The 19,990-nt window shown below is 49.3% G+C and overlaps 1 protein-coding gene across 2 annotated transcripts in view; it reads left to right on the top strand.

Moving 5' to 3' along the window:
- The first annotated feature begins 5,527 nt into the window (after window positions 1-5,527).
- Window positions 5,528-19,990, top strand: part of ST8SIA2 (ST8 alpha-N-acetyl-neuraminide alpha-2,8-sialyltransferase 2) — a 40,849-nt gene continuing 26,386 nt past the window's right edge. For both annotated transcript variants that reach the window (XM_048482000.1, XM_048481999.1), the window contains exon 1: window positions 5,528-5,855. In XM_048482000.1, the coding sequence (XP_048337957.1) occupies window positions 5,758-5,855 (98 nt within the window). In that variant the 5' untranslated portion in view covers window positions 5,528-5,757. The remainder of the gene's footprint in view (window positions 5,856-19,990) is intronic.

Raw genomic sequence — 19,990 nt, 5'->3', positions numbered from 1 at the left:
TTGGATTCATATCCCCCTTTCTCTCCTGCAGGAGACTCAAAGGGACTTACAATCTCCTTGCCCTTCCCCCCCTCACAACAAACACCCTGTGAGGAAGGTGGGGCTGAGAGAGCTCAGAAGAGCTGTGACTAGCCCAAGGTCACCCAGCTGGCGTGTGTGGGAGTGTACAGGCTAATCTGAATTCCCCCAGAGAAGCCTCCACAGCTCAGGCGGCAGAGCTGGGAATCAAACCCGGTTCCTCCAGATTAGATACATGAGCTCGTAACCTCCTATGCCACTGCTGGATCAGCATATGTCGGGAGTGCTTTGATTGTGTGTTCCTGCATTGCAGGGGGTTGGACTTGATGCCCCTTGGGGTTCTCTTCCAACTCTATGATTCTATGAAACTTTGGGACAACTTAGGACTGCACATGGAGGTTACCTTAGGGAAAAGAAGCAGCGGTCAAAATCAGTGAGGGATTCCTTGGTAGGAAATATTAGGAGTTAGATTCCAACATCATACTGCCTTTAACCTCCACACACACACACACACACACACACACACACACACACACACACACACACACACACACATACACATCAAGATAGCCGCACCAGCTTGGGAAATGCACACTTTACAGCAGGGGCACAAATGGAATACCTATTTGCAAGATTACTGGAACACTGCCCTCTACAGGTGCTGTAGAGGGATGATGGAAACTGTAGTCCATAACATCTGGAGGGTCACGAGTTTGACACCTATGATGTGGAGGAATGAGGAATCGAACCGGATTCTCCACATTAGAATCCGCTGCTTCTGCATCAAAAGGGCGTCCCTTGTGAGATGCCAGTAGGCAGTTCGCTAGCTTCCTGCCTTTGCCATTCCATCAGTCAATGTCTTAGAGTCTTTGATCTCAGCCTTCAGTATGGAAACACCACCAAATTGGTTCATTATTATTTGGCACAGAATCAAATTTTAAATATCAAATATGATTCATAAAACAAACATAGACCTTCTTATAAAAGATAGCTATCTTCTCCAATCTGTCTAATATTCGGCATGGTAGGATACCTATTGCTGTATTACCGTATATACTCATGTATAAGTCGAACTTTTCAGCACATTTTTAATGCTGAAAAAGCTCCCCTCGACTTATATGCGGGTCATTGAACATTTTTGTGTGTTTTTACTTTGCCGGCCAGCAGGGGGCGCAGTTTTTGTGCTAGCGGCACCTAAATTTCAGGGTACCCTCAGAAGACACTCCTGATGATACCAGCCAAGTTTGGTGAAGTTTGGTTCAGGGGGTCCAAAGTTATGGACCCCCAAAGGGAGGTGCTCCCACATTCCCATTGTTTTCAATGGGGAGCTGTTAGTAGATGGGGCTACCCTTTTGAGGGTCCATAACTTTGGACCCTCTGAACCAAACTTCACCAAACCTGGCTGGTCTCACCAGGAGAGTCTCTTTATGATACCAGTCGGTTTGGTGAAGTTTGGGTCAGGGGATCCAAAGTTATTGATCCCCAAAAGCGTGCCCCATCCCCCATTGTTTACAATGGAAGCTAATAGTAGATTTTCCATTTCTGATAATATCCCTCTAGTTACATTTGGACATACAGATGATGATGAGGAATCCAGTTTTGAAGGATTTTAACTCTTGTGTTTTAGCTTGGTTGCTGATTGAGCTAAGGTTTTTGTACTTTTAAAGTTATTGTTGATACCATATTGTTCTTGTTGACCCTCTTTTCCATTTACAGAGCCAGTTTACTGTTTTTCTTTGAAATAAATATTCAAAAACATTTAACCTACTGATGCCTCAATTGATGTACTTTTATTGGTATCTATTTTTATTTTTGAAATTTACCAGCAGCTGCTGCATTTCCCACCCTTGACTTATACGTGAGTCAATAAGTTTTCCCAGTTTTTTGTGGTAAAATTAGGTACCTCGACTTATATGCGGGTCGACTTAAACACGAGTATATACGGGGTATTTTGCTTTTAACTTGCTAAACAGATCTATTTTTATTGCAATTTTATATTAGATTGTATTTTTACATTGATGCGTAGGGGTATTTACTGTCATTTGCTCTGGCTATTTCTTTAAAAAAAATCTGAAGTGATTCAAATCCCTCGAAGTCAACTTGCTACTGAACTATACTTGAGACTGCAGAATGTGTCTGTGTAAATCTTGATCTATCTATGCCTATTAAAGGACAATAAAGATAAAGATAGATGGAAACACCAAAGTCCACCCACAATTTGTCTCAAACATTAGACAAGTCAGTTGTGTGGGAAAATGCGTAGCATGAACAGCTTGGTCTTTGGAAATTAAGTTGGCCTCCTTTGCAGGGCAGTTGTACTTTTTGAGAAGACAAGACTCATTGGAAAAAACCACCGTACTTGGAAAAATTGAACACAGCCGAAAAAGACCCAACCTGAAATGGATTGAGCCCATAAAGCAGGGGTGGCCAACCTATGGCGCTCCAGATATTCATGGACTACAATTCCCAACAGACCCTGCCAGCATGGCCAATTTGCCCCTCCCCTCCCTTGCATGCTACCCCTCCCCCTTCCTCCCCTCCGCTAGGGCGGGTGGGCCATGTCCAGATGCTGGGCCCCCTCCCCTTCCCATCCTTGCATGCTACCCCTCACTCTCTCCCTCCCTCCCCTTGCATGCCACCCCTCCCCCTCCCTCACCTCCCTTGCATGCCACCCCTTCCTCCCCTCTCCCTGCTAGGGTGGGTGGGCCATGTCCAGATGCCGGGCCCCCTCCCCTCCCTTCCATGCCACCCCTCACTCCCTTCCCCCCACTCCCTTTCCCTTGCATGCCACCCCTCCCCCTTCCTCCCCTCCACTAGGGCGGGTGGGCCATGTCCAGATGCTGGGCCCCCTCCCCTTCCCACCCTTGCATGTCACCCCTCCCTCCTCTTACATGCCACCCCTCCCCCTCCCTCCACTCCCTTGCATGCCACCCCTCCCTGGAGCGCCATAGGTTGGCCACCCCTGCAGGAAGCCGCACCCCCTAAGTTTGCAAGACCCGAGTCCTAGTAATGCCAACCGTAGTTGCCAACCATAGATTTGAGTGAAATGTTAGGCACTAAAACTACCCAGACTACAGCCACGCAGTCTGGAAAACCCACAACTGATTTAAAAAAAAACAACCATGATAAAACTCCATTCAAAGCCACAATTTAAAAACTCCAATTTGGAAGTCCCATCGAAAAAAATAAGGTCAAACAAAGGTGGTCCTAAAATAAAACTGTCCTCCGCTGCCTCCTGAAGATCAGGGGATCAGGCGAAGGGGATCAGGCGAGACTCCCTTAGAAGGGTGTTCTGTAATGGTGGGACTTCCACGGAAAAGGCCCACTTTCACGTGCCCCCCCCCCCCTCCCGACAAGGCTGGAACCATCTGGGCCTTCTCTGTGATCTGAGTTCTCAGACAGGAACGTGTGGGACAAGATGGTCCTTCAGACACCCTAGTCCAGTGGTGGCGAACCTATGGCACGGGTGCCAGAGGTGGCACTCAGAGCCCTCTCTGTGGGCACACGCAGAGTGCCCCCCCCCACATCTAGGCTGGCCTGGGCCGCTGGGCTCGATTATTAGCATTAAACCTAAGACCTAGTTTTGGGGAAGCAGTGTAGGTAACCCTGTTAAGCGTTGTTAAACCCCACTGATTTTCATGTGAAGAAAATCCTTGGCCCCTTCCGCACACGCAAAATAATGCGTTTTCAAACCACTTTCACAACTGTTTGCTAGTGGATTTTGCCTTTCCACACAGCTTCAAAGAGCACTGAAAGCAGTTTGAAAGTGCATTATTCTGCATGTGCGGAATGAGCCCTTGTGAAGAAACTCCTTTACCTGGGAGTAAGCTCGGTTGCTGGCAATGGGGTTTGCTTCTGAGTACACCTTCCTAGGGTCATGATTCACCCATTGGAAGAGTTGCACGGTTGCTTCAAAGCAAAGCCCCCGACTACCACCAAGCTTACTCCCGAGTAACACATGACTCGGAGCAAATAGTTTTTTCTAACTAAAACCTCAGTATTCAGGTTCAATTTCCATGTTGGCACTTTGCGATAAATAAGTGAGTTTTGGGCTGCAGTTTGGGCACTCGGTCTCGAAAAGGTTCGCCATCACTGCCCTAGTCCCAAGCCAACGTAGACAAAACCCACAGGCTGAATTGAGTGTAATTGCTGTAGCGTGGCTCAGATTCACCTGATCTCAGCAGATCTGAGAAGTTTAGCACTTGGGTGGATGACTATTCAGGAAATCCGGGGTTGCTATGCAGAGGCGGGGGGGGGGGGGGGGGCGCAGGCTAGAAGCCAAGCAGGGTTAATCCTGGTTGGTACTTGGACAGGAGACCACCACGAAAGTCTAGGGTTGCTCCACAGAGGCGGGGAACAGCAAACGAACTCTTTAGCTCTTGCTGCAAAAACCCCACGAGAAGAAGAAGACTTTATTTACAGTCAATGACCAGATATATTACAAATCTCCAAAATATCTACAACAAAACAAGAATGCCGATCTCTCTCCCGTATTCCAGCACTATCCATCTATATATCATTATACTTTGTAAACACACCAAACAGCATAAAAATACTAAACTAAACAAAAATATCTAAGGGGGATACCCTATTCAGATCATTTCTTTCTTTTTCATAATGAATAGACAGAATTTAAAACCCCACGAGGGTTTGCTACAACTCAGCGACTGATGGCCGGCTTGGGGGAGCCCGCCAGCTCACACAGCCGCTTGGGTCAACTCCTTCGGTCCTAAGAAAAAATGTTACATGGAGGTCAGTGTTTTGCAGATGGCATGGGGGGTGGGGGAGAGAGAGAGAGAGAGAGAGAGAGACAGACAGAAGAAGAAGAAGAAGAAGAAGAAGAAGAAGAAGAAGAAGAAGAAGAAGAAGAAGAAGAAGAAGAAGAAGAAGAAGAGGAGGAGGAGGAGGAGGAGGAGGAGGAGGAGTTTGGATTTGCATCCCCCCTCTCTCTCCTGTAGGAGACTCAAAGGGGCTTACAATCTCCTTGCCCTTCCCCCCTTCTCACAACAAACACCCTGTGAGGTAGGTGGGGCTGGGAGAGCTCCGAGAAGCTGTGACTAGCCCAAAGTCACCCAGCTGGCCTGTGTGGGAGTGCCCAGGCTAATCTGAATTCCCCAGATAAGCCTCCACAGCTCAGGAGAGAGAGAGAGACTTGCCTGAGAAAACAGAAGCCCGTTGCCACCACATGGTACTTCACACCCTGGGAAAGTCCCCTTTGCAGGGTTGTTGTGAGGATAGAAGGGAAGGGCTTTAGCAGCCGGAGAGGGCGTGCGCCAGTGCAAAGCCCTCTCACTGCTGAGCGCCAGCTGATACCTTGGAAGCATCTCTGCGGGGTGGGGGGTGTGTGTGTGTGGATGTCTGGCCAATTCCCACGTCGGGTTCCTCGGTGCCAGTGCCTGATAGAAAGAGAGAGAGAGAGAGAGAGAGAGAGAGAGGGACGTGGGGAGGGAGGGAAGGAGGGAGGGAGGGGAAGAGGGAGGGGGAGAGAGCTCTATTCCTCTGCCTCTTCACCAACAGTGACAAGCAGCGAAGGCGCCGGATCTCCTCGTGAGGAAGTCCACTCCTGGCTTGGCAGGGATTGGGGGCAGCCCCCTCAGGGGTGCAGAGGGACCCCCCAAATCTGGTGTTTGTGGGGGGGGGGCGTCTCTGGCTTCTGGCTGGAGGGTGCCAACTCCTGACCCCGAGACTCTTGGGCCAACCTGAGGAGGAGGAGGAGGAGGAGGAGGAAGAGGAGGCACCATGCCGCTGCCCTGCAGGAGCCGGACCCTGGCGCTGCTGACCCTACTCCTGGGCATCCTCATCTTCGCGGACATCTCGGAGATCCAGCTGGAGCTGGGGTAGGGGGGGGGGACACTTTGGGGTGGGGGCTGTAGGGAGGGGGGGCAGCAGCAGTTGGGGGTGTCTTTGGTCTGGAAGGACCAGGAAGAGAAGGGGGGGGTTGTTGCAGGGGGGAGCTTGTCAAAGCTGGGGGGGTGGGACAAACTGAGGGGTCCAAATGATAAAGGGGGCGTGTGGCGGCTTCCAAAGGGGGGGGGGAGTTGGAGAGCTGCGCTCAGTCACTCCTGCACTCATGTTGTCTGGGCGGGGGGCGCAGGTACAAAGGATGGGGATGGAGGAGGGGGTCGCCCCGGGGGGGGGGGGGCTCGGAGGGGGCTGGGCCGGGGAGGGGGCGTCGGAGTTTCTTTGTCTGACGCTGCCTGCTTTCTCGCCTCGGCGGCTGGACTGGGAAACGCTGGAGTGGGGGGGGGGGGTCTCTCGTCTGCCTTTCGCCCCCATCCCACCAGACGGGGGAGGAGGGGGCTTCGAGTGGGGGGGGGTTTGCTGATGGGGCGGGCAAGGGAATGAATGGATGGTCTGGCCGAGCCCGGGGGGGGGGGGGTCAGAGGGGTGTGTGGACCTGTCTCGGTGCGGCGGGGGGAGAAAGAGGAGGGGATTGACCTGGGGGGGGGGGGGAGGCTGTTGGCTTCCCCAGGTTAGCCCTGGGGAAACGTCTTTTACAAAACAGGGCCATTTTTAGGGAAATCACCTGCATGCAAAGAGAAGTGCAGGTGCTTGTCATTATGACTTCCAGGAATGTGTTTGAAGGCCTTTTACATAGGAAGGAAGAGTGTTCCTGAGCTGGCGCAGAGTGCAATTTCCTGGCCGCTGAGTGATACCGTGTTTCCCCGAATATAAGACAGTGTCTTATATTAATTTTTGCTCCCAAAGATGCACTATGTCTTATTTTCAGGGGATGTCTTATTTTTCTGCGTTCTGTTCGTCAGGCATGCTTCCAAACAAAAACTTTGCTACGTCTTACTTTGGGGGGATGCCTTATATTTCGCACTTCAGCAAAACCTCTACTACGTCTTATTTTCAGGGGATGTCTTATATTCGGGGAAACAGGGTAGCTACAGAGATCTTCCACATGTCAGCAAGAGACGGGGGGCGGGGCAGACCCCAAGGGGTGGTTTTCCGATCAGGGTGTTTACTTAAGTGTGCATGCCACAGGCCAACCTTTCGGTGTAGGCTGGAGGCCTCAAACCAGCCTTGGGGCGCGTGGCGGGAGATTTTGGTAACCTCTTGAGCGAACTGAAATCTGGATAGGCCGTGAAGGGAGAGGAGATCGGATCGAGTCCGGCTGAGACCAAAATCTTGGCAACGAACTGAAGAGAGCCCCCTGTCACTCTAGGCCGGAAGGACTGTTTGGTCTACACTGCAAGACAGTAGTAAATAGGCACTGGTTGAATCTGTTGAGGAGAAGAGCTGCCAAATTGCAGTCAGATTATGGTGAACCCCCCCCCCCATGTGTTTTCAAGGCAAGGGATAAACCGAGAAAGTTTGCCATTGCCTACCTCTGCATAGCAACCCAGGATACATTTGATTCAAGTACTGAACCAGGAAGCAGCAGTGGCGTAGTGGTTAAGAGCAGGTGCACTCTAATCTGGAGGAACCGGGTTCAATTCCCCACTCTGCTGCTTGAGTTGTGGAGGCTTATCTGGGGAATTCAGATTAGCCCGTGCACTCCCACACACGCCAGCTGGGTGCCCTTGGGCTAGTCACAGTTCTTCGGAGCTCTCTCAGCCCCACCTACCTCACAAGGTGTTTGTTGTGAGCGGGGAAGGGAAAGGAGTTTGTAAGCCCCCTTGAGTCTCCTACAGGAGAGAAAGGGAGGATATAAATCCAACTCTTATTATTATTATTATTGTTAGTGGTCAGAGACTCATTGTAACTTGGATCTGGAAAACCAGTTCCTGTCTAAATTCAATAGGGACAAGATAGAGATTGAGGCTGGCTTGAGCATTTCGTCAGTAATTAGTTTCCTCTCAAAATAGCCAAGTTTCTTGCTGCTGTAGTACTATGATTAAGATTTCGGACACAGAACTGGGTTCAAATTCCTACTTGTGCCTTGGTAGTTTGCTTGATGACCTCGGGCCGTCACACACTCTCAGCCCTGACGCTGACTGTCATTTGGATGGGAGATTTCCAAGGACCACCAGGGTCCCGATGGAGAAGCAGACAACGGCAAACCATTTCCGAAGACGCTTGCCTTGGAAACCCTATGGCTGAACCAATTGGCCATGCTGGCAGGGGCTGATGGGAATTGTAGCCCATAACATCTGGAGTGCCAAAGGTTCGCCATCAGTGCCCTATGGGGTCACCAGAGGTCAGAAGAGATTTGATGACAAAAATAGTGCTCTTTGATGACCCTCAGGACTTTTCCTCTTCTTGCTCATGAGCTTTGTGGTGTAGTGGTTAGTGTTAGATAAGAATCTGGGAAACCCACATTCGAATTCTTGCTGCCATGGAAACATATTACATGATCTTGGCCCAATCAATAATAATAATAATATACCTCCTCCTTTAGGCAAAATATACTTTCCCTTTCTTAAGTTTTAACTGTACCCTTTCATTGTCACTAGCATTTTAACTTGTCTTTTTCAAAAGAAGATTTGCAGTAGAGAATTCAGGACTGATAATGGACTAAATTAGGCAGAAGAAGTGGTCCTTCGGGTCTCTTCCAACTCTATGATTCTAAGAGCAAACTGTAAATCGCAGGAGGCAAGTTTTGAATAACACAGGAATCATAGAATCAGATTTGGAAGAGACCACCAGGGCCATCAAGTCCAACCCCCTGCCATGCAAGAATACACAATGAAACACATTTGACAGATGACCATCCAGCCTCTGTTTAACAGCCTCCAAAGAAGGAGACTCCACCTCCCCCCCCCCCCGAGGTAGTGCATTCCACTGTCGAACAGCTCTGATAGTCAGAAAGTTCTTCCTAATGTAGGCTGACCAGACGTCCCACTTTTGGCGGGACAGTCCCGCCTTGAAACAACTTGTCCCGCAGGTTTTTGATAGTCCCAGGTTTTGGAAGGCTGCCGCACTGCCTTCTGGGGCGCAAGGCAGTGTGGCAGCCTCCCGCGTGGCCGCAAGAGCACATGGCCTTCTGGGGCGCTGCCATTTCCCGCCCTGTGACAGGGCGGGAAGCAAGAGCTTGCCAGTAGTCGCGCTCCCTGCGGTTAACGCGGCGTTAATGTCTTGGCCTTGAGGGTCGCCGCTTCCCTTTCGCCTGTCGGTTCTTGGTGACCATCTGGTCACCTTATCCTAATGTTTAGGTGGAATCTCTTTTCCTGCACCTTCATTCCATTACTCCTGGTCCTAGTCACTGGAGCAGCAGAAAACAAGCTTGCTCCCTCTTCGACATGTCACCCCTTCAAATATTTAAGCATGGCTCTCATGTCACCCCTTAGCCTTCTCTTCTCCAGACTAAACATCCCTTACTGCTCCTCCTCGGCCACGGAATCCAAACCTTCGAACATTTTGGTCCCCCTCCTCTGGACCTGTTCCAGTTTGTCACAAGTCTCCAAACGTTCCACAAAGTCTTCTCAGGCCTTCGGTTGAGGCTCGTACTCGACTGAGGGGGCATTTGGACAATCCTTGCATCTTTTTCACAAATGCCTCTATACTCAAAGAAGAAGAAGAAGAAGAAGAAGAAGAAGAAGAAGAAGAAGAAGAAGAAGAAGAAGAAGAAGAAGAAGAAGAAGAAGAAGAAGAAGAAGAAGAAGAAGAAGAAGAAGAAGAAGAAGAAGAAGAAGAAGGGAGGGAGGAGGAGGGAGGAGGAGAAGGAGAGGGAGAGGGGGAGGAGGAGGAGGAGTTTGGATTTATATCCCCTCTTTCTCTCCTGCAGGAGACTCAAAGGGGCTTACAATCTCCTTGCCCTTCCCCCATCACAACAAACACCCTGTCAGGTAGGTGGGGCTGAGAGAGAGCTCCAGAAAGCTGTGACTAGCCCAAGGTCACCCAGTTGGCATGTGTTGGAGTGCACAGGCTAATCTGAATTCCCCAGATAAGCCTCTACAACTCAAGTGGCAGAGCTGGGAATCAAACCCGGTTCCTCCAGATCAGAGTGCACCTGCTCTTAGCCACTACGCCACTGGTGAGGAAGACGTGTGAGGAGACACATCTTACTCTGACCTGCCTCTGAAGGTGCCAGCCATAGATGTGGGCACAAAATTAGAAGCACAAAGTACCAGCCCATGGCCACACAGCCCGGAAAATCCACAATAGCCACTTAGTAGATTCTAGGTACCGTTCCCATCCTCCAGCTAAGATGGGAGGTCTCCCAGATTTACAAATTATCTCCAGGTGACAGAGGTCTGTTTCCCTGCACAGAGTGGCTTCTTTGACAGGTGGACTTCTGGTATAACACCTGACTGAGGTGCGTTCCCCCCCCCCCCAAAAAAAAATCCTGCTCTCCCCAGATTGCACGCCCAAATCTCCCGGAATTTCACAATCTGGGGTTGTCAGCCCTAGCTCTAGATTCAAACGATGTCTGACACAAGTTTGCTAGAGGTGTCAGCCAAGCCTCAATTGGTTGACTGACCGAACCCGAAGGGTGCTCACCAATGGCTCATCTTCGTTCTGAGGAGAGAAGTGGTTAGTGGGGTGCCAGAGGATTCTGTCCCGGGTCCAGTGCTGTTCAATAGTTTTATCAATGACCCATTTGACGGAATAGAGGACATGCTAATCAAATTTGCAGATGACACCAAATTAGGAGGGGTAGTTAATACCCTAGAGCCGTGGTGGCGAACCTTTTCAAGACCGAGTGCCCAAATTGCAACCCAAAACCCACTTATTTATCGCAAAGTGCCAACACGGCAATTGAACCTGAATACTGAGGTTTTAGTTTAGAAAAAAACGGTGGGCTCCGAAGCGTGCGTTACTCAGGAGTAAGCTTGGTAGTCAGTGGCTTTGCTTTGAAGCAACTGTGCAACTCTTCCAATGGGTGAATCACGCCCCTAGGAGGGTTTTCTCAGAAGCAATCCACATTGTCAGCAATCGAGCTTACTCCCAGGTAAAGGATCATGCTTTAGTTCTTTGCATGAAAATCAGTGGGGTTTAACAGCGCTTAACAGGGTTACCTACACTGCTTCCCCAAAATTAGGTCTTAGGTTTAATGCTAATAATTGAGCCTAGCAGCCCAGGCCAGCCTAGATGTGGGGGGGGCACTCTGCCCGTGCCCACAGAGGGCTCTGAGTGCCACCTCTGGCACCCGTGCCATAGGTTCGCCACCACTGCCCTACAGGGCAGGGTCAGAATCCAAAATGACCTGGGCAGATCAGAGAGCTGGGTTCAAAACCAACAGTCCGTCTTTGCAAATGGCTAAATGTTGACCCCAAGAGAAACATCGTAATATAACTAGCCACTGCTGCCTCTTTTAAGAAACAGTTGTCCATGGCTTGGAGCAAAATGATTTTGATGCTTTAGAAAGAAGAGAAGTTGGTCCAAAGTCGTTCCCCAAATATTTTCCACTCCTTGGGTGGTATAAGAATTTCCTAAAGAAATTAAGGAGGGAGAAACCGGGTAAAGTCTGAATTAACTTTGAAAATTATACTGCTCAGGATTAAATAAGGCATCAGTTTCTCTCCTGTTGTGTATTCCAGCTGTCCGCTCCAAAATCTCAGAATCCTGTGTTAACTGATTTGGTCCTTTCCCACAGTCCAAAGGAACTGTACAATAAAACCCATCACTGGGAATAAACGTGTGAATAAGCTAACTGATCTATAAGGTCTGACGTCTGTCTCCAAACAATAAACATTGAAGCAATCCTCTCTTTTGGGTTTGCAGCCTGTTAAAAAAAAAATCAGAGCTGGGCCAAAACTAACAAAATAAATTTCAACAGAGATGAATGCAAGATGCTAACCTTAGGCAGAAAAAATGAAATGCACATGTATAGGATGGGGGACATCAAGCTTGAGAGCAGCAGTGGTGTAGTGGTTAAGAGCAGGTGCACTCTAATCCGGAAGAACCGGATTTGATTCCCCGCTCTCCCGCTTGAGCTGTGGAGGCTTATCTGGGGAATTCAGATTAGCCTGTGCACTCCGAAACATGCCAGCTGGGTGACCTTGGCCTAGTCACAGTTCTTCTGAGCTCTCTCAGCCCCACCTACCTCACAGGGTGTTTGTTGGAGGGGGGAAGGGAAAGGAGATTGTCAGCCCCTTTGAGTCTCCTTACAAGAGAGAAAGGGGGGATATAAATCCAACTCTTCTTCTTCTTCCTCTTGACAACAGTATTGGTGGAAAAGATCTGGGAGTCTTAATAGACCACAAAGTGATCATGAGTCAGCAGTGTGATGCAGCAGCCAAGAAAGCCAATGCAATTCTGGGCCGGTTCATTAGGAGTATAGAGGGATATAATAGTACCACTCTATTCTGCATTGGTCAAACTTTACCTGGAATACCATGCCCAGTTCTGAGCATTAAAATTCAAGAAGGATATTGACAAGCTGGAATGGCTCCAGAGGAGGGTGACCAACAGCCTAACATCGCCAAAGGTTCTCCTAGACAGCTAGGGCAAGAAACCTCGCTTTCCTTTCCCGATTATTATTTGGAAATAAGTAAATAAACAGCTCATTTGCGGCCTGAACAACACAGTGCTTCCCGAGCGCCTCCGGGCACCTGCCGAGCGGAGGTTGGGCACACAGCTGGCGGAGACTTTTTAAAAAATTAATTCCTCATCTCTCTCCTGGTATTCCAGGGCGATGCGATGTGAATGAAGATGTTTGAGCGGCAGAGGTGATCAAAGGGATAATAGTCTTTCTTTGAATTAACCGGGAGCAACCGCTGGAAGAGACTGGGCAGGGGACTGGGGCGTTTTCCCTCCCGCCGTGGCCCGTTGCCCGTTCCAGTTTAGCAGCCCCACAGCATTGATAATGCTGTCGGGGTATATTTAATCAGAAGGGACTGGTCCCGTCTCCCTATTCCTTCCCAGTGCCCGCTTCTCTTCATGCTCCCCTATGCTCTTTCCCTCCCTTTTCTTGTCCTGGTTCATCTTGTCTGATCCTCCAGCTCTTTAAACCTCGTTTTTCGGCGACTCGTTCGATTTCATTTCCCATCAAGGGCTTGCTCGTTTCACCTCACCTGGGAACAGTTTCTTGAAATCGTTTCTTCTCCTTCCGCCACCCAGCCATCAAAAGAACTGGGGCTCTGTAAATTGGCCCGGTGGGGTGGAGGTAGGGAGGCACCCAACGCTGATCCTGTGGTGGCACAGACAGCACTCCAGATGTTATGGACTACAATTCCCATCAGCCTCTGCCAGCATGGCCAATTGTAGGGGCTGATGGGAATTGTAGTCCCTAACATCTGGAGTGCCAAAGGTTCGCCACCACTGATAGTCCTTATGAAGATCATTCAACCTAAGATGGCCAGTGGCGTATCTGCACGGGGACATGGGGTAATCCATGTCCCCAGGCTCAGTGGTGGGATTCAGCCGGTTCGCACCGCTTCGGCAGAACTGGTTGTTAAAATGGTGCTTGTAAACAACCAGCAGTTAAGTTATTTGAATCCCACCACTGCCCGGGCGCAACTAATCTGGTCACATGGGGGGGCTCAAAATCCCCCCACGTGACTAGATGCCTCTCCCTGCCCCCAGAGTCTTCGGCCTCCCTCGGCCCATCCACATTGCTGAAAAGGATGACGTGGGCGAGGGAGGTGCTTTAACTCTGACCTGGAGCACCAGCCGCGGCCGCTTCCTTTCCAGAAGGCAAACAGGACCGCCGAGCGGGCAGCCCGCTTCGAGAGAAGGGAAGCAGCGAAGGCTAACAGCGCCACCACGGTCAGAGCCCCTCCAACCACTTCCCTTCCTTTCCGGAAGGAAAACGGTGGCGGCGTGGCTGGAGCATCCCTTCCTTTGAGCCACCGCCATGCATCCGTCTGCCAAGACAGAGCAGCCGCTAGCAAAGGGAAGTGGGGTGTGGGGGAGGGGACATGCCCGGAGCAGGGTTTGCCTCCGGGTGCCATTTTCCCCTGCGCCTCTGAAAATGGCTAAGGGGTTTTAGACAATGGGCAAATCAGATCGGCCTTTTGTCCAGCAAGGTTTCTGATTAACCATTGGAGACTGGACTGACTGCAGGGACGTAGGAATAGATTTTTTATGGGGGGTTCCGGGGGGGCCACACCCCCACCTGCCCCGAGGGCATGGCCACGCCTCCCCAAGCCCCGCCCCTGGCCTAGTGCTTATAAAAGCAGCTCTCCAAGGTTGGGGATGGCGGACTCCCCTGCCTCCCCTGCCCCTCCCTGGGCAGAGGCATAGAGGGAAAATGGAGCCCGGTGCAAAATCTGAGTTTTGCACACACCCCCCCCCAGGCAGCCGCTGTGATGCTGGAATCCACCCCAAACAGCATCACTTTCAATGGTGTTTAAACTAGAGAGCCCAAATTCTCCTTTTAAATCCACCTTAAAAGGGAGATCACAGGGTCCCGGTCATAACGATGAAAGTGATGCTGTTTTGGGGTGGATTATCCCCCACCCGAAACAGCACCACTTTCAATGTAGCGTAGTGGTTAAGAGCAGGTGCATTCTAATCTGGAGGAACCGGGTTTGATTCCCTGCTCTGCCACTTATTTTATTTATTTATTTATTATATTTGTATACCGCTCAGGGCGGTGAACATAAATGTATGAATAGAGCACAAAAGAAATCAATAAATCTCAATAATTAAATAAATCATAATAAAATGGCTCTATATACTTTAAATCATTAAAACCCCATTAAAAGCAGCATATCACCGTATCAATTCCACTTGAGCTGTGGAGGCTTATCTGGGGAATTCAGATTACCCTGTGCACTCCCACACATGCCAGCTGGGTGACCTTGGGCTAGTCACAGCTTCTCGGAGCTCTCTCAGCCCCACCCACCTCACAGGTTGTTTGTTGTGAGGGAGCAAGGGCAAGGAGATTGTAAGCCTCTTTGAGTCTCCTATAGGAGAGAAAGGGGGATATAAATCCAAACTCTTCTTCTTCTTCTAAACTGAGGACCTCAGATTCTCCTTTTAAATCCATGCCGAAGGGGGTGGATTTAAAAGGAGAATCTGGGGGAAAATGGGGGGTGCCTGCTGTCAGGGGTGCAATTGTTAAGCTAGAAGCACCAAACTTTCAGGGTATCTTTAGGAGTCTCTCCTAATGATATCACCCAGGTTTGATGAAGTTTGGTTCAGGGGGTCCAAAGTTATGGACCCTCAAAGGTGTAGCCTTCATCTTCTATTAGCTCCCATTGAAAACAGTGGAGGATGGAGCACTCCCTTTGGGAGTCCATAGCTTTGGACCCCCTGGACCAAACGTCACAAAACCTGGGTGGTATCAATAAAAGACTCTCCTGATAATACATCCCAGGTTTGGTGAAGTTTGGTTCAGGGGGTCCAAAGTTATGGATCCTCAAAAGTGTTGCCCCATTTTCTATTAGCTCCCATTGGAAACAATGGAGGATGGGGGCACCCCCTTTGGGAGTCCATAACTTTGGACCCCCTGAACCAAACCGCACCAAGCCCGGGTAGTATCATCAAGAGAGTCCCCCAAACAATCCCTGAAAGTTTGGTGCTGCTAGCCCAAACAAAGCACCCCCTACAGGCCAAAAAACCAAAAAAGCACTAAAAAAATGTTTTAAAAACCCACAAACGGAGGGGCGGAGCTTCGGACATGAAGGGGGGGGGTTCAAACCCGAGAAACCCCCCCCCCCCACTTACATCCATGACTGACCGTGCAGATTTGGGGCGATATATATATTTTATTAAGACTTTAAAGACATACACAAAGAGGAAAAAAGAACCAAACAAACCAAAACCATACTATCAAAAAAGAAAGTGTACATTAAAAATGCATAAAAGAGAAATAAAACAAACTAAATAAATAAAATAGCGCTCCCAATTTTGTCCACACCAAATATAAACACACTTTAAAATTTACTACTTGCTCTCTAATTACAGTGATCAAATTAATTATTATTAATGCCTTTCTCTAAATTAATTGACAGTTATCTCGATTTTCGTGTTCTAAATTAATTGACAATTATGTGTTATTTTCTTGTTTTTCTGCTCCTCAGGTTCACAAATTATCACTTTTTATGTGTGTGTGCGTATGCGCGTGTGTAATGGAAAAAGTCTATCAGTTGTCAGTTCATTTCAGATATGTTCTTTTCTCTAATCGAAAAAATAAGTTTGACCATCTCCCTCAATTCCAGTAACTTCACAAACCATTCTCCTCTTGTAGGTATAGTTGCAATTTCCCATTTTTGCAAGCACAATAATCTCACTGCCGTTGTCATGTATAAAAACATTGTTCCATTTTTTACTCCAAACTGTCCATTTGTAAATTAGTCTTTAAGATCTTTTGGACTGTTAAATGTATTTGTATTCTTTTTCTCTCTTTTTGGCTTTACTCCTAACCCACCATAAATGATAGAAAGTCCTTTTATGAGGTCCCCATTGCTGACACACGTTCCGAAAGCTTTTATGCATCTTTGCCAATTCCTCCAGTGACAGGTTCATTTTATAAAACTTCTCTTTAAGATTGGAACTTAATGACGGTGCAGATTTTTTTAATTTGACTGAAACTGAAGTGTGTGCGGGCAAGAAAATACTTTTAAATATCCTCATTTTAAAAGGCATCTTGTCCAATACAGTTACTGCTTGTTGAAGATTTGCTATTGGAGTTATACATAACTTCACTCTCTGACATTTCCCTTCTACCCATGTCCTGCTGTGATTCCATCTTGACTCTTAGGGGTAGTTAAGAACATAAGAACATAAAAACTAGCCTGCTGGATCAGACCAGAGTCCATCTAGTCCAGCACTCTGCTACTCGCAGTGGCCCACCAGGTGCCTTTGGGAGCTCACAGGCAGGATGTGAAAGCAATGGCCTGCTGCTGCTGCTGCTCCTGAGCACCTGGTCTGTTAAGGCATTTGCAATCTCAGATCAAAGAGGATCAAGATTGGTAGCCAGAGATCGACTTCTCCTCCATAAATCTGTCCAAGCCCCTTTTAAAGCTATCCAAGTTAGTGGCCATCACCACCTCCTGTGGCAGCATATTCCAAACACCAATCACACGTTGCGTGAAGAAACGTTTCCTATTATTAGTCCTAATTCTTCCCCCCAGCATTTTCAATGGATGCCCCCTGGTTCTAGAATTGTGAGAAAGAGAGAAAAATTTCTCTCTGTCAACATTTTCTACCCCATGCATAATTTTATAGACTTCAATCATATCCCCCCCTCGGACGTCTTCTCTCCAAACTAAAGAATAAAAAACGCTGAAGCCTCTACACCAAAGGACGGAGCTCCAGCCCCTCAATCATCCTCGTTGCCCTTCTCGGCACTTTTTCTATCTCTTCAATATCCTTTTTGAGATGTGGCGACCAGAACCGAACACCTATATCCTGTATCCTTTTTGAGGATATCCATTTGAGTTATTTTACACTAGACTCTAGTGTAATTGGCCATGCCGGCAGGGGCTGATGGGAATTGTAGTCCATAACATCTGGAGTGCCAAAGGTTCGCCACCACTGCGTGATACACTTAATGTGAGAACATAGACTTCATTACAGTTGGGAGGAAGTTCTCTAGAGTGCCACCCCAAAAGAGTGAGTGAGTGAGTGAGTGAGTGAGTGAGTGAGTGAGTGAGTGAGTGAGTGAGTGAGTGAGTGAGTGAGTGAGTGAGTGAGTGAGTGAGTGAGTGAGTGAGTGAGTGAGTGTGTGTGTGTGTGTGTGTGTGTGTGTCTATTGCCCCTCCACTTTGGTTTGGGCTGCTACGGTAGATAAAGCAGCCACCCAAGGGGTACTTTACGAGCTGCCATTTAGGACTGCCCTCTCTCTTCTTTCCGTTCCTAGAAATGGGTGTTAACGTAAAAGACCACACACACCCCTATTCACTCAGCTCTGCAGGAATCGAAAAGAGTTCTCTTGCTAGGAACAGAAACGGAAATTCCTTGACCATCTGGGCAGGGATGTAGCCGCCGGCATTCACAGCCGTGGCTTAAAAAAAAAAGAATTTAGCTCCCCAGAAATAACACCTGCGACTCAAGGGGAAGAACTTTCAGGTTGTCACGGTGTGATAACACCAAGGAGCGGGATTGTAAACATCTATGTGCCAGACTTCCAAAGGTCTCTGTGAGACAGGAATCTGAGGTCCCCGCATGCCTGGCAGGGGAAGGGGACGGTTTTCTAGACTCCTTTGAACTCTATTGCCCCCAGGGATTTTTGCACATTTTTCCCCTCCTCCCCCAATGGCCTTTGTCTACCGCAGGTGCCAAAGGCCTCAAGGGGCAGCTGTCCAAATGTTGACGTTGGGAAATAGTAGCAGGAGGTTGCAAGCAGGTGAAGGAAATATCAAATGTCACTCAACCATCTTGCTTCAGACTTTGGGGATATATGCTCCCAAACTGCCTACATGTTGCAAAGCCTTCTGGGATACATACCGTGGTGGTGAAGCTTTGGCACTCCAGATGTTATGGACTACAATTCCCATCAGCCCCTGCCAGCATCGACCTGGGTGAAGCAACAGAAGGTCTGAAATAGACTGTCCAAATTGGATGCCTTTTGTAGCCGTCTTACAAGCGATTTCTGTGCGTGAAGGTTCTAGGTCAGGGGTCTGCAACCTGCGGCTCTCCAGATGTTCATGGACTACAAATCCCATCAGCCCCTGCCAGCAAGGCCAATTAGCCATGCTGGCGGGGGCTGATGGGAATTGTGGTCCATGAACATCTGGAGAGCCGCAGGTTGCAGACCCTTGTTCTAGGACAGTGGTGGCGAACCTTTGGCACTCCAGTGTAGTCCATAACATTTGGAGTGCCAAAGGTTCGCCACCACTAGGATGTGTCCTAGCTACAGAGCTGAGAAGTTGCCAGTTCAGGCCAAGGTAAGGAGCACAGCTGATGGGACAGTGTGGTGTAGTGGCCGAAGCAGAGGGCTTAGAAAGGGTGGGTCAGGGTTCAACTGCATTCCCACCTTCCTATCTTGGGTCTCAGTCACCAATTTCACTGGGTGACTTTGCCATTATCATTCTTTCTCAGTCTAATCTACCTCACAGGGTTGTTGTGAGGGGAAGAGGGACAGGAGATTATCAGGTTCTTTTGAGGATGGGTTGGATAAAAGTGTAGTAGTAGCAGTAATGCTTCTTCCTCCATATTTCTCACCCTGTGTTCACCTGTAGCTTCTCCTGGCTGAGGACCTATCATCTGCTCGTGGCCCACCCATCCTAGGAGGAGGATGAGAGGGGGGGAGGGGAGGGGAGGGGGGCCCCATCGTCTGGTAATGATTAAGATTCTTGGCCAGTTCATGATTAAGGTGGCTGTGGTTCCCAACTTTGGGGCAAACCTGGAGATATGGCAACCAGGAGTTCTGAGCAGCTGCTGGAATGACTTGACAGGTCAGACCCTCCCTGTGGTTTCTAAGACTGGTTAAAATGGCCGGTTGTTCACAAAGTGTCTGGTGGGTAACGGGGCAGATTCCCCTTGCAACAAGGTTTCCTGTATGGACATATTTCCTCGAGCCCCGCTTTCACTTTCCATTCTCTCAGTGGCAAAAGCAAGACTACTTCTAGCATGACTTTTAATTTGCTTTGCTGCCGGAGTGGGCAGATTTGCCAGTTAACTCAGATTTGCCTTGGACCTCTCCCCATGGCCTGCCTGGCCCTCACACTGCCGTCCACACCTTCTCCTCACCCCTCGCTCCAGTTTGCCAGCTGCTTCTCTAAATGCTCAACTTTGTTGAGTTGGCTTGGGTGGAGTTGGGGTCACCCATGTCCTCGGGTGCAACTAATCTGGTCACGTGGGGAGCACAAAATTGCCCCCCATGTGACCAGATGCCTTCCCCCTCGCCTGACTTCAGCCTTCCTTGGCCCCACCCACATCATCCTCTTTGACAATGTGGGCAGGGTCACGGGAGGCTGAAGTCAGACATGGCTCCCGGCAGGCAGGCAGGCAGGCAGGCAGGCAGGCAGCAGGGGCCCTCCAGGGTCCGGGCGGGGGAGCGGAGCTCCGTTCCTGGCAACGCTCTGCCTTTCCAGGCTCCCTGCAGGCAGACTTCTGCCCTCCCCAGGCCCTGGGGAGAGCAGGAGCCGGCAGCAGGGACACAGGGAATTGGGCTACATGATGTGAGAGGGCTACATGATGCATGGGACAGGGCTGCTTGGCCTGGGAGCGCGCACCGGAAGAGGGTTTT

Source organism: Sphaerodactylus townsendi, linkage group LG17 (genome assembly GCF_021028975.2).
Source record: "Sphaerodactylus townsendi isolate TG3544 linkage group LG17, MPM_Stown_v2.3, whole genome shotgun sequence".
NCBI classification, from domain to species: Eukaryota; Metazoa; Chordata; class Lepidosauria; order Squamata; family Sphaerodactylidae; genus Sphaerodactylus; species Sphaerodactylus townsendi.
Note: the sequence above shows the minus strand (reverse complement) of the source record. Positions and strands in the feature narration are given on the sequence as shown.